Here is a 15,174-nt window from a genome sequence, read left to right on the forward strand (position 1 = left end):
ATATTTTTGGGGGACATAGTTCAATCCGTGACAACTACTTTAGCTCCATTCCACAGATTGTGCTTTCATTTTCATTCAAAATATTTTTCTAATTTCTCTCCTAATTTCTTCTTTGGCCCATGAGTTACTTAGAAGTATGTTGTTTAATTTCTAAGTATTTGGGAATTTTCTAGGTATCTTTCTCATTGACTTCTAATTTAATTCTGTTGTGGTCAGAGGACGTGCTTTGTATAATCAGTCCTTTTAAATTTATTTTATAGCCCAGAATATTCTTAGTTAAGTTTTTAACCTTAAAAAAAAAGTTTCTTTTTCATTATACTCTGTGTCTGAAAGTGGCAATCTACCATATTGCTATTTTATATCCCATTTTTTACTTTTAAAAGATAACGAGTTACAGTCATATTTCCCTAACTGAAGAATGATTAAGAAATTGTTACTTTACTGTGGAATTCAGTGTTACTTGGTATTTTTGCTTGTAGCTACACGTTTACAAGCCATTCTCCCCTTTTTGTGCTTTTCGTAGGTCTAAGATCTGGCAAGCTTGGTGAACAGTGTGAAGCAGTTGTTCGCTTTCCCAGACTCTTCCAGAAGTATCCGTTCCCTATTCTCATCAATTCTGCATTCCTGAAGTTAGCCGATGTTTTCAGAGTTGGGTGAGTCTCCATAAGGCTTCAATGTCCTAAAGCACTTTGTTTGTATTGCTTTGCTTTATACTGTAGTCTTTTTTGTTTTTGTCTTTTAGGATTTGGCAGTGATTAGCTACCACTTTACTGACATATGTGGCAGTGTACCCCACTTACTGTGAAATTTGGTGAAGTTTTAAGCAAATATGAAGAGTATAATTCAGAGAATACTTATTTTTTGGGGACTGGATAAATCAAATTAAGATGACTTTAATATATTACTGTATGTTTTATAGAATCTATGGCTTTGTGCAGACTGTTTGGAGAAGTTTCTGATTTAATGGACTAGTTCGTTCTGTAAGATGAGATGCATGTCTGTGAAGTGCCTGAGAACAAGGAAGCACTGAATAAATACCCTTCCCTTTTTTTCTCCCACCGTTCCCTCCCCTCTACCGCCCTTCTTTCTCCCATTCTCCCTGTTCTTATGTGCACATACACACTTACCAGATGAGACTTGAAGGAGAAAAGATGTAGGATTAGCCTGGGAGAGGAGGAAGACCATGTAACCCCCGATCTTGGTTACAATGTGATCGAAGGTTCGACTTGAGGGTGTCCGTGTCACTGCCATTTCGTTGTCCTGCAGCGGGAATGAGTAGATAGTTAACGGCTTATACTTAGTCTCCACCTGAAGTACAGACGTTAGGTAATTTCTTTAGTGGGGAGACAAATAATAATAAGAGTAAAACATTAATCTCTTGTTACAATTTAATATGATTAGTGTTGCTTTGATCCATAGTTAAATGTTACTTTTCTAAAGTGGTCTGATTTATCTTATCTCTGGTTTTTCATAGAAACAATTTCCTGAGGCTGTGTGTTCTTAAAGTTACCCAACAAAGTGAGAAGCATTTGGAGAAGATTCTAAATGTGGATGAATTTGTGAAGAGAATTTTCTCTGTGATTCATAGTAATGATCCTGTGGCGAGAGCCATCACGCTGCGGTATACCACGTTGCCATAAAGATTCACCACAAGATTGTTTAAACTGTCATTGTGAACAGAAAGGGCGTGTGTGTGTGTGTGTGTGTGTATTTTTCTAAATTTTAAGGATTTATTTTTGATTTTTGGACTAAGACTGAATGTAAAAATATTGTAACCATCCCAATCTGTAAATTCTTTTCAGTTGACATCTGTGGTACTACTTTAGTTATAAATTATTGCCTAACTTGTGTTCGAAATGCTCCTCCTTGTGGGTGTTCTGATCAAATAACTCAGTGGATCTGAATGTAGCCTAGCCACCGCTCATTTTGAACTTTCAGCTTCCGGGCCCTGATCTCAAATGTTTTGTGTCAGTTTTTTGTGTTTGTCCTTGGTTATGTACTCTGCCTTGTTTTTGTATATAATCATGTATGTTTGAAACCGTTGGTGAATGCCAGGTATAAATAACCATGGTATTTTCTTTAGAATTTTCTTTATAGACATTGGGAAAATGATAATTTTATTAGAATTTCATTTTATAAGCCTTATGTCCAGCTTGGACCATTCTCTTTTTACCTTTGCTGTCTGTGGAGTCATGTGTAATTTTTTCAGATTTTTTAAATACACTTCCCTAAACTGCAGGGCTTGTTTCTGATGACCAGCCCTGACAATCCCTTTCTTAATAGAAAGCATAGGATGTCACTTCTTCCTCAAGGTTCTGTTTTCCCACAGCAGGACCCAGTTCTCCCTTCTGGTTCTGAATTAAGTCCAGAGTAATGATTGCTTTTGTCATTCCTCTGCTTTCTGTTTAATTAAATTGTGAGCAGCTGTGTGGTATTTTAAAGCCAGTTAATTGATTTTCTCTTTTTAAATCTGCATTTAATAGAACAGAATTGAAATTACAAGCAATACTTTTCTTACCCTTGCACATTCTGGTATGAGCCCCCAGGGGCACCGTCCACCTCTGTTCTCTTAATGTTGAGTATGGATTTGAAAAGTATTCTGTTGGTGTTTACTGATGTAGAAAAAAGGACTAGAGAGTCTTACTTTTTTACTTTGTGGATTCGTTTAATAGAAAAAACGCTGGGCGCTCAAGGCTTAGCTAAAATGGACTTCTTTATGCACCGTTGGTAATTGTCATTTTGATGCTTTAATAATTCAAAAGTTTCTTTTCTGGACCCTGTTTGGTACCTAAGAGATACTTCATTTCTTTGTTTTGCTTGTGTTATATAAGCTGTTTTAATTTTTGCAACATGTTGAGGCTGTGAAAGTGTTTGGCATTTGAATCACTGCCGTTCCTGAAGTTAATGCCTTGTTAACCTGACCCTTAGGGAACTACCTACAAGCTTTTGTTTTGGTAATCTTGCTTAGCCTGGCTTCTTCCTTTGTTGACCATGGACTTATTATACATCTGTTCAGCTTAGGTTCTCTCTTTCCATAGGATGCTGGGAAGTCTGGCATCAATAATTCCTGAGAGAAAGAATGCTCATCATAGTATTCGTCAGAGCCTGGATTCACATGATAACGTAGAAGTTGAAGCTGCTGTGTTTGCTGCTGCCAACTTCTCCGCACAGTCCAAGTAAGCCCCCCAAAAACCAAAACCAAACCCATTGCCGTCGACAGTCATGACTCATAGTGACCCTTTAAGAAGCTGGAACTGCCCCATAGGGTTTCCAAGCAGTGACTGATGGATTCAAACTGCTGGCCTTTTGGTGAGCAGCTGAGCTCTTAACCACTGAGGCACCAAGGCTCCAGAGTAAGCATAGACCTTTTCATAACTTGGCTTCCTAAGAAGAGCTTTTAAAGGAATAACTAGTCAATATATAGAAACACTAAAGATAGAGAAAATGTAAATGGCAAAGGTTATATTTCAAGAAGGTTTACATCATGTTAGGGAAATGATACTTAAATACGTAAAACAGGAAACTTGAATACAAAATGTCGGCATTAACTGTTAATGAGATGAGAGTTTTCAGAAAAACAGGATCAACATAGATTAGTTTGGTAAGGTGCCCGCCACTGGGGAGCAGAAGCTTTGTCTGCTGAGCAGTAGCCCCCGGACATACACATCCCCAACACTAAATTACTGTTTTCTTACTGTCTCTCACGTTAAGCTGTCTGGCATTAGAACTACTCACAGCCTGATTAAGACAATAGCTTGAGCTGAAAACAGTTCCAACCTACCTAGGATGTCATGTCCTTCACTATTATCTTACAGAACAATTTTTATTTTTTAATGAAATGTTGACCATTGCTTTTTTACTATGTTTTTTGACTGGCCTGTTTACCCTCTGTAAAGAATATATTATCCTCTTTACTGATGTCAAAATTACCCTTGCCTCCTGGAGGGCATTGTGGTAATGTGTATGAAAAGCCTTAAACAGATGTTCTTTGACCCAGAAAATCACATCTCAGAATTTATCTTAATGAATCAGTGTGTATTGATATTTACTCGCAAGGATATTAGTTGTGGTGTTACTTAAAATAACAGAAGAAATTAGATGCAACCTGAATTCCAGCCAATAGGGATGAGCTTAGATAAATTACGATATGACCATACCATGAAATACTGTATCAGCGTTTAACAGATATGTTGTAGAAATTTACTTGGAAGCAGATTATATAATAACCTGCATGATATTCCAGGTTTGTAAAAAACCTGATTAGAAAAAAGACTAGAAGGATATATATGTCCAAATGTTGTCTCTGGGTAGTAAGGTAGTTTATAATTTTTATGTTCTTTTGGTAAATTTCTGTATATTCTGTTGTGAGCAAGTTTAAGCTTTATAGTCAGGTGAATAATAAATGTAATTTTTTTTTATGTAAACAAATAGCATTTCCACTAAGAACCACTGCTAAATTTGGACAACACTTGATATAATTAATTACCAACTTTCTTCCTTTCTTCAGATTTTAATTGCATGCACGATTCTCTTTAGCTGCTTTTATTATACCTTCAGAATTCCAAGATTACACATTGGAAAAGGAGAGAAAGGATAGAAAACATATACTTAATAATTTATTGTTTGTAATTAATTGGTGTGGCAGTAATTGAGAGGGAGAAATACATGAGTAAATACGTAAGTTCCCATTTGTGCTTTTAATTATGTTGATGAGAGTCACTGATGTTGGCAGAACTTTTTAAAACCACTTTTATTGGACAGGAGTTATATCTAGTGAATAGCTGTCATCTGATGACCAGGGTAAAGGTGTCAGCTTTGTAATCTATCAGATTAAATACGTACTTCCAGTGGTTCCAGAAATAATTTTCTAAATTTAGTGCTAAACTTAGGTGATGAATTTGTAATTTAATAATTAATTTTTACACAGGAGAATCATTTTAAGATAGTTTTTTCCCCTTATGTTACTATCACACAGTATCACTTGTCAGTTGTACTGAGGTGGCTTGTGCATTGTGATGCTGGAAGCTATGCTACCGATATCTCAGATACCAGCAGGGTCATCCATGGCAGAGAGGTTTCAGTGGAGCTTCCAACCCTAACACAGACTGGGAAAAAGGGCCTAGAAAGTTTACTTCTGAAAAAATTGTCCAAGGAAAACGTTATGGATAGCAGCGGAACGTTGTCTGATACAGCGCCAGAAGATGAGCCCCTCAGGTTGGAAGGCACTCGTAAGATGACTGGGGAAGAGCTGCCTCCTCAAAGTAGAGTCGACCTTAATGACGTGGATGGAGTCAAACTTTCAGGACCTTCATTTGTGGCAGGACTCAAGATGAGAAGAAACAGCTGCAAACATCTATTAATAATTAGAATGTGGAATGTACAAAGTATGAACCAAGAAAAATCGGAAGTTGTCAAGAATGAAATATCACACTTGGATCCATATCCCAGCATTACCCAGCTGAGATGGGCTGGTATTGGCCATTTTGAATTGGACAATCCTATGGGCTACGATGCCGGGAATGACAGATTGAGGAGGAACAGAGTTGCATTCATTGTCAAAAAGAACATTTCAAGATCAATTCTGAAATACAGTGCTGTCAGTGATAGGATAATATCTGTATGCCCAAAAGGAAGACCAGCTAATACGACCATTATCCAAATTTACACACCAGCTGCCAATACCAAAGATGAAGAAACTGAAGATTTTTACCAATTCTAGCATTCTTAAATGGATCAAACACGTTATCAAGATGCATTGATAATTACTGATGATTGGAATACAAAAGTTAGAAACAAAGAAGGGTCAGTAGTTGGAAAATATGGCCTTGGTGATAGAAACATTGTGGGAGATGGCATGATAGAATTTTGCAAGACCAACAACTTATTCATTGGAAATGCCTTTTTTCAACAAAGATAAATACACGAGGAGCTCACCAGATGGAATACACAGGAATTAAATCGACTGCATGTATGGAAAGAAACAATTGGGAAGCTCAATATCAGACCAGGGCCAGGGGCTAGCTGTGGAACAGACCATCAGTTGCTCGTATGCAAGTTGAAATTGAAGCTGAAGAAAATTAAAACAAGTCCATGAGAGCCAGAGTATAACCTTGAGTATATTCCACCTGAATTTAGAGACTATCTCAAGGATTAATCTGACACAATGGACACTAATGACCGAAAAGCAGATGAATTGTGGGATCTCAAGGACAACATGCATGAAGAAAGCAAAAGGTCATTAAAAAGATAGGAAAAAAAAAAGACCAAAATGGATGTCAGAGGAGACTCTGAAATGTATTGTTGAATGTAGGGTAGCTAAAGTGAAAGGAAGAAATGATGAAGTAAAGGAGTTGAACAGAAGATTTCAAAGGGTGGCTCAAGAAGACAAAGTAAAGTTTATAATGACATGTGCCAAGACTTGGAGCTAGAAAACGAAAAGGGAAGAACATGCTTGGCATTTCTCAGGCTGAAAGAACTGAAGAAAAAATTCAAGCCTTGAGTTGCAATATTGAAGGATTCTATGGGTAAAAAATTGAACGGCACAGGAAACATCAAAAGAATACACAGAGTCACTGTACCAAAATGAGTTGGTTGGTGTTCATCCATTTCAGGAGGTGGCATGGGATCAAGAACCGATGGTACTGAAGAAAGAGGGCCAGGCTGCACTGATGGTGTTGGTGAAAAGCAAGGCTCTGGGAATTGACGGAATACCAATTGAGATGTTCCAACAAATGGATACAATGCTGGAAGTGCTCACTCATCTGTACCAAGAAATTTGGAAGACAGCTTCCTGGCCAACCAACTGGAAGAGTTCCATATTTGTGCATATTCCAAAGAAAGGTGATGCAACGGAATATGGAAGTTATCAAACAGTATCATTAATATCCCATGCAAGTAAAATTATGCTGAAGATAATTAAAACATGGTTACAGCAGTACATCGACAGGGAACTGCCAGAAATTCAAGCCAGATTCAGAGGAGGACGTGGAACAAGGATTATCATTACTGATGTTGAGTGGATCTTGGCTGAAAGCAGAGAATAACAGAAAGATATTTACCTATGTTTTATTGACTATGCAAAGGCATTCAACTCTGTGAATCATAACAAATTATGGGTAACATTGCAAAGAATGGGAATTTCAGAACACTTAATTGTGCTCATGAGGAACCTGTACATAGAACAAGAAGCAGTTGTTCATTTTACTTGGATTTCATTTTACTTGGATCCACGATGAACATCCATAGAAGCAGCAATCGAGAAATCAGATGACATATTGCATTGAACAAATCTGCTGCAAAAGACCTATTTAAACTGTTGAAAAGCAAAAATGCCACTTTGAGAACTAAGGTGCACCTGACCCAAGCCAGGGTATTTTCGGTCATCTCATACACATGTGAAAGCTGGACAGTGAATAAGGAAGACCAAAGAAGAATCGATGCCTTTGAATTATGGTGTTAGCAAAGAGTATTGCTAGAAGAATGAACAAATCTGTCTTGGAAAAAGTACAGCCAGATGCTTCGTAGTATCGAGGATGGCAAGACTTTGTCTCACTTACTTTGGGCATGTTATCAGGAGGGACCAGTCTCAGGAGCAGGATATCATGCTTGGTAAAATAGAGGGTCTGAGAAAAAGAGAAGGACCCTCAATGTGAGTTGACACAGTGGCTGCAACAGTGGTTTCAAGCATAGGAACAATTGTAAGGATAGTGCAGGACCATAGGGTCACTATGAATCAGAACCGACTCAAGGCCACCTAACAGCATAACGACAACAACATGTTATTATCAGAAGCTAATTTTATTTGTGGGATTATTTATCTGTCTTGGAAAATGATTAAGACCAGGTAACACAGAAACAACAAGGTTCTTCACTTATGGAAACGATGGCCAATTTAAACTAAACCCATTGCCATCAAGTTAATTCTGACTCATGGCGGCCCTGTAGGACAGAGTAGAACTGCCCCATAGGGTTTCCAAGATTGTAAATCTTTACAGAAGCAGGCTGCCACGTCTTTCTCCTGTGGAGCGGCTGGTGGGTTCAGTCTGCCGACCTTCTGGTTAGCAACCAAGTGCTTAACCACTGTGACGCCAGGGCTCGCTCCTTTGATGACCAGTACCCACCCAATGTCCTCAAGTCGATTCCAACTCATAGTGACCCCGTAGGGTTTTCAAGGCCATAAATCTCTATGGAAGCAGACTGCCACATCTTTCTTCCATGGAGCCACTGGTGGTTTTAAACCACCAACCTTTTAAGTTAGCAGTTGGCCACTTTAACCACTGTGCCACCAGGGCTCCTTGATGACCAGTAGACATCTACATTATTAATTTATGTAGAGGCTTCAATCTGATAACAGTTGTAATTTATGATATTAGAGATACCAGATTAGCCCAATAGGAAAGCCTGAAAGATCTATCAGAGTGTGAGATTAATGACTTTTTCAGAGCAGTATTTACCTTCTCCCTCAGAAATAAGGACCTGAATTGAGATTAAATATCTCAGCTGATACTGATAGATTTTTGTCTTAACATTCTCTGTTTTTCAATTTGGGATCTTAAAAAAAAAGAAAAAAGAAAATCAGAATAAATGGCCAAATAAGACTTTGAGAATTTATTTAATTCTTTTATACCATGTCTACTGCCACAACCACTTCTAAGTTGCTCTAAAAAGGTAAGATTTTGTATTTTTAAGGAACTAGAGCGGGAGTTGCAGAGCCACATATGCCTTTAGGGGCAGAAGAGCATTGTGAGTACCAGGAGCGTCCTCCATCGGCCACCATGGTGACCTGGAGAACACGTACGGCTTCCGAAAGGCACCAGCCAGTTGTCAGAACGCAGGAGTATATGCTGGGTTGTTAGGTAGGGTTTTTTTGGAGAAACTGGAAAGTTAGAGTACTGTTCTTAGTTTCACCATATGTAAATGTTGCTGTTAAGAATTAAAAAGATATTGGACAAAAGAAATTCTGTCACTGAATCGAACACTTAAAAATGGATAAAATGGCAGATTTTATGTTTATGTATTTTACTACAAGAAAGTAAAAAACCAACCAATCATGGCTAATTTAAGTAGTTCAGCTTTTAGTAAGATTCTATCATATTTCGTACTGCATTTCTGCTACTTCATACCTACTTTTTCTAAAATGCAAAATGTTAGAAATTTGTTTTTGTTCCTTTCTTAATTGACACTATATCGTAAAACAGCGTAAGCGAAGGCGGTAATTATTAATCTTTCAGAAAATGTCACTAAGTGATGCAGACAAATCAGGGCATCTTTCCTTGCGTACCATGTGAGAACACTGCTGGCATAGCCCCTTAGTAGTGGAATTTTTGTTTCAGTTGTGTTTCTTCCCCCTCTTTGCCCCAAATGCCTGAACTCTGGAATAGCAGTTAGGGTTTGGAGTATTGCGTTTCCCTGTTCTGTAGTTCACCAGTTGTATTCTTATTTCTTTTTCAGGTCCTTGGAAAACTGCAGTAAATTTTGTTGTTTTGGTATTAAAGTGTTTGCTTTTCTCTCTTTCCGAAGGGATTTTGCCGTAGGAATCTGTAACAAAATCAGTGAAATGATTCAAGGTATGTATGCTTCGTTCAGAATTATGAAGTGACTTTGTGGGATTTATGTTAATAGTTCCTAGTATTTATTAAGTACTTACTGTGTGCTAGGTACTATTCGTTCATTCAAATGATAATAATTTGAATAAACATTGAAGCATCATCTCTGCAGGGGAGGAAAGGCCCAGTGACCTGCTTTTGGAAATTCAGCTGTTGAAAGCCCTGTGGAGCATAGTTCTGTCCTAACACACACGTAGGGTCGTCGTGGGTTGGAATTGACTCCATGGCAACATTTTTTTTTAATGTGCCATGACTGTCCTAGGATGCAGTGGTGAACAAAACAAAGTCCTTGCCCTCGTGTAACTTGCATTCTAGTGAATGGGGGGAGGGCAATAAAATTAAAAATATGGTATTTCAGGTGCTGCGGAGAACAGGTCAGAGGGAGAAGGAGAGCTAAGAGCAGACAGTGTGGAGGGAGACTTTCCTGTTTTAGAGATGTTGTTGAATGACACATGAAGGAGGGAAGAGAGTAAGCCATTTAGAGATCCAGGGAAGAGCATTCTGGTTGGGGAGGCAGTGTTGCCAGGAGCTTGGGGACTCTTCACTCTGTAAATATCCCTCCAGTGGCTTCCAGTCACAACTAGAATCATAACCAAATTCCTTCCCGTAGCCTGCAAAGCCCTAGCTTTTCAAGCCTGTCTTCCATACTGTGCTTCACATATGTTAACGCCATTTATCCTCATAACACTCATAAGAGGAGCTTTGGGGCTGCGCATTGCACAGCTTTAGAGAACAGAACTTCTGTTGTGTTTTTATGAATTACACCTCTTTGAATGGTGCAACTTGGCGGCCTTGTGTAGCTAATATCATCACCATTTTACAGAAAAGGAAATGGAGCTGCAGTAAAGCTTAGTAATTTGTCCAAGGTCACACAGCTACTACATGGCAGTTTGGCTTTGAGGTCCATCCTTTTAACCACTATGGTGTATTGCCTGTTTGGGCCATGACTTTCTTAGGGCAGTTGTATTTTAATTGTGTTCCTTTTAACGTTGAAGAGACCTTGCTTACTTTGCGTGACTGATAAAAATTAATTAAAGGCCAAGATACAGCATTTGAGCTTTTGTCCTGTTTCCCTTTATCCTTTTGTGGTCTTCTTTTCTGCCTACTACCAAACAAGAGCTTTCCTGCAGAAGGGGTTGTCTTTGTGAAATTGGAAGAAAGCATCATGCACTCACGGAGCAGGTTTTATTGACTGCTTGCTCTATCAGACAAGGTCTCAGCAGGAAAGAGATGACACACTCAAATTGGGATAATTCACAGAAGGTCAACAAGGGGCCGTTTACAAAGCTGAGGGCAGGGTGAACTACAGGAGAAGGTGCTGTCTCTGAGCCTGGTGTGAGCTCTTACCACCCCTGGAGGGTGAAGCAGAGGCTCAGAAAGTAACTTGCCCAAGGCCACATAGCTAGTAAGTTCAAACCCATTGTGGCTGTAGAAGCCATACTAATAACAGTACTGCCTGTCAGTTTTGAAAAGAGTTACAGATTTTTTCAAAAAGGTGGTCATTGATTTTGGTGAGAATATTTTCAGTGAGTTGATAGGGGTGGAGGTCAGATTTTCAGTAGTTGAGGAGTCTCTAAAGAAGTTTGGCTTTGCGTAGAGGAAGAGCAAGAGTACAGCATGTTAAATACTGCAGGGAAGGAGTTGGGAGAAGAGAGGAACCTGTACAGCAGTCCCTGTAGACTCAGGAGACCCAGGTCCAGGGAAATGTCTGTGGAGTCAGGAGAAGAGAGGAACTTGTACAGCAGTCCCTGTGGACTCAGGAGACCCAGGTCCAGGGAAATGTCTGTGGAGTCGGGAGAAGAGAGGAACCTGTACAGCAGTCCCTGTGGACTCAGGAGACCCCCAGGTGCAGGGAAATGTCTGTGGAGTCAGGAGAAGAGAGGAACCTGTACAGCAGTCCCTGTGGACTCAGGAGACCCCCAGGTGCAGGGAAATGTCTGAGGAGGGAGAAGCCAGGTTCTTCTGTTGAGGTCCAGGAGAGTAGAGGTTTGGAATAGCCATTTGGAGAATGGGAGAGAGGTTGTCTGAGGAAACCTCTAAGGGTTCCTAAGCGGCAGTGAGCAGTGAAAATCCTGTTGTGTTTGGAGACTTAGTATTGGCATAATACTTGGAAAACAGTTCCATATTCCACCACTACTGCCACGTCTCTAGCGTTATCCTCTCCTCACAACTCTGGAAGCACTTGTGCAGCTGCCCGTTCGGCTTCTCCATGTGTGTATCTCGTAGGCATCTCAGATTTAGTATGGCCCAAACAGCGCCAGCTGCTGCTTCCTCCGTCTTCTGCAGCTCAGTAACTGACACCATTACCCACCCAGTTATTCAGGCTGCATATCTGGACACTATATTGAGTGTCTTTCCTTCTGCCGGCCACATCTAGTCCATAAGCAGATCCGACGTACATCCTACCCTGTGACCTGTCTCCATCTCAGCACCCCCGTAGTTCAGGTTGTTGTCATCTCTTGCATGGATTACTGTACTAGCCTCCTCGTTAGTCTTTTTCTTCAACTTCTTGCTCCTCTAACCATCCATTCTTCACATAGCAGCTAATCTTTTAAAAGGACAAATCAGATCACAGCATTCCCTTGTTTAAAACTATCCACTGGCTTCATTTGCATTTAATATAAAACCTGAACTTACTACCTGCACTTAGAAAACCTTACATGTTATCCATCCTTGACTTTGTCTCTCTGCTCTGTCTCTTGCCACTCCCTGTTTAAACCAGCCACAGGCCTCTTCGCCATTTCAAAGCCTTTGCACTGGAGTGCTCTTTGCCGTGAGCACCTGTGGTTAGCTCCTTCTGATCTTCAGATTTCATCTTAAATGTCACCGCTTGGGCCTTTTGCTACACTTTATCTAGTGTAATCACCCTTTGTTGTTGTTGTTAGTTGCCATTCAGCTGGTTCCGACTCATGGCGACCCTGTGTATGCAGAGTAGAACGGCTTCATAGGGCTTTCAAGGCTGTGACCTTTCAGAAGTAGATTGCCAGGCCTGTCTTCCGAGGTGCTTCTGGGTGGGTTCAAACTGCTAACCTTTTGTTTAGTAGTTGAGTGTGTAACTGTTTGTGCCCCTCAGGAATCTAATTGCCCAGTTAAAAAGCAACAGCCGTCTCATGTGTCACATTACCCGACTTTAATTGTCTGTGTAACACTGATTGCTGTCTTACATTCTTATGATTTGTCAGTTTATTGTCTCTCTCCCCCCCCCAAAAAATATAAGCCCCATTAAGAGAGTTGTCATGTTCACCATGTCATTAAGTACCCAAGACAGTGGTGGCACCTCGGTGGTGTTCAGGCATTTGTGGAGAAGCTAGAATGGTGGAGGAATTGTGTGGAACGTGGCGTGCTTCCTTTGCAGTTGCCTTCAGAGCTGTATGTCGCAATCCACTTGGTGGAGAAGTACCACTACCCATGTTGTGCACAGGGTCGCTATGGGTCGGAGCCGACTCGACGGCACCTGACAACAACATTACCAAATTAATGCCCATTTTATTGACCAGATTTGGTTCCATAATACTGTTCCCTGTTTCTGGAAGTAAATGTGCCCTCAAATATGTTTTGTGGCTGTAGAGGGTATTTCCTGTGACCAGTCACCGAGCACTGTCCACCTTTCCGGTGCCTCTTCAGTGCATCTGATTCAGGCTGTCCTCTCTACCTCAGCACCCTACTTGCTGCTCTTCCTGCCCCCAGGTTCCCGCCCGTAGTCCGTGCCTTGAGCACTGTTTGTATTTGCTTCTCTGATTAAAACATTTTGCTGGCTTTTTGTTGTCCTCACACTGAGGTCCAGGTTTCTTACCAGGACCTCTCCGTGTGGCTCTACCTGTCCCTCTAAGTTCAGCTCTTGCCACTCTCTCTTTCTGACTCTCCTCCAGGCATACCAAACATCTTTCAGTTCTCGCTCAACTCCAAGCCTTTTTGTGTGCCCTTGTCCTTATTTAGAGACTTAGACACGCCACTCTGAGCTTTTGCACCTCTCCTGCCACCCTGCCATGTTGCCTGCCTGATGTCATGTTCATCAAGCTTCACATTAAATACTCCCCACAAGGCTTTAAAAAAAAAAAAAAAAAACCCATAACAGAAAAACATCATAAAAGAAACCCTATGGAGCAGTCCTGCTTTGTACTCTAAGGTTGATAGTCAGAACTGACTCTGGCAGCAGGTTTTTGTTTTATAAAAGCAGGTAGAAATCAAACTGTTGTCAAGACAGTTTTTATATCATAAAGTTAACAACAGAAATTGTGTTCAGAAAGAAAACAGCATAGCACTGGCAAAATTTCTGTGTGAAATGACCCTGGTCTGGGATATGGAAACACTGTTATATGTCCATGCTGACAGTTACTTCACAGTGAAGAAGCCAATGATTTGCAGAACATTAATTCATTTTGGGCATAATATATAGTCCATTATGATTGAGAAATTTTGTTTTGTGTCACAGCAAAGCTGTGCTATAAAAGAGAAGAATTTTTGTTTAGCTGTGGTGTTGACTAGAAAAGATAGCGTTAACTCCTCATGGAGTTCCAGCTGTATATGTGATAAAGAAAGGCATCCTGCACAAATAAAGTTCATAGAACTTAAAAACCGTTCCACACAGTCTGTTCACATCCTGCTTTTGATTCAGTATTGAAGGAAATAATTAAAATTTTAAATATAATCAAAGTGTAGCCACTGAGTGTGTGTGTGTAACCACAACTCTTGTGTATATCTTTTTCTTATGCTGTAACAAGAAATAGGCAGTGAGTATAATAAGACTTTGCTTTGTACTGTGCCTTTCAGAGGCACTTTCTCCTAGCATATATTTCTATAATCGCTGAAAAATTAACGTTAAATATTTTTTGGAGAAACTGTTCCTCGTATTGACTAGCTCTGGTACAAAAAAAAAAAAAAGCCATACCTGTTGCCATTGAGTCAATTCTGACTCTTAGCTGCCTTATAGGACAGGGTAGAACTGCCCCGTAGGGTTTCCAAGGACCGGTGGTGGATTCAACCGCTGACTTTTTGGTAAACAGCAGAGCTCTTAACCACTGTGCCACCAGGGCTCCTGGTACAGTTACGTTTAATGTTATGAACATAATATTAGTATGCAATGTGTTTTTAATGGACCTTTTAGATCTGAGTGTCATCGAGGGTGCAGATAGGCACTCTGTACGTGTTCCTTGTCGTGTCCAGGCTTAGCCACACCTGGGGACTTGAACTCTACGCGTTCATTGTCGCGTCCAGGCTTAGCCACACCTGGGGACTTGAACTCTATGTGTTCCTTGTTGCGTCCAGGTTTAGCCACACCTGTGGACCTGAAGCTGAAGCTGACCCCCATCCTGCAGCACATGCACCATGATGCCATCCTGGCTTCCAGTGCTCGCCAGCTTCTGCAGCAGCTGGTCACCTCCTATCCTTCCACCAGGATGGTGATCGTTTCTCTGCACACTTTCACTCTGCTTGCAGCGTCGTCTTTGGTTGATACGCCGAAGCAGGTAATTTCAGTTTTCTTCTTTAAATTGCCTTTTCTTTAATAACCTTACATATTAAATATATGATAAAAGATAAGTAACTTAAGTTTTGATAGCATTAAGCTCCC

General features: G+C 40.3%; 1 protein-coding gene across 8 annotated transcripts in view; it reads left to right on the forward strand.

Moving 5' to 3' along the window:
- Positions 1-15,174, forward strand: part of INTS7 (integrator complex subunit 7) — a 97,423-nt gene that overhangs the window by 14,532 nt on the left and 67,717 nt on the right. For 7 of the 8 annotated variants that reach the window (XR_010319455.1, XR_010319457.1, XR_010319456.1 and 4 more), the window contains exons 2-6: positions 524-653; positions 1,475-1,621; positions 3,039-3,176; positions 9,520-9,566; positions 14,871-15,070. Coding sequence is in view for 5 of the 8 variants with exons in the window: in XM_064276937.1 (XP_064133007.1) it covers positions 524-653; positions 1,475-1,621; positions 3,039-3,176; positions 9,520-9,566; positions 14,871-15,070 (662 nt within the window). In the remaining 3 variants the exon portion in view is untranslated. Of the gene's footprint in view, positions 1-523; positions 654-1,130; positions 1,327-1,474; positions 1,622-3,038; positions 3,177-9,519; positions 9,567-14,870; positions 15,071-15,174 lie in introns of those variants that run through there. The other variant, XM_064276941.1, reaches the window with a different exon arrangement.

This window comes from Loxodonta africana, chromosome 25 (genome assembly GCF_030014295.1).
Source record: "Loxodonta africana isolate mLoxAfr1 chromosome 25, mLoxAfr1.hap2, whole genome shotgun sequence".
Lineage (NCBI taxonomy): Eukaryota > Metazoa > Chordata > Mammalia > Proboscidea > Elephantidae > Loxodonta > Loxodonta africana.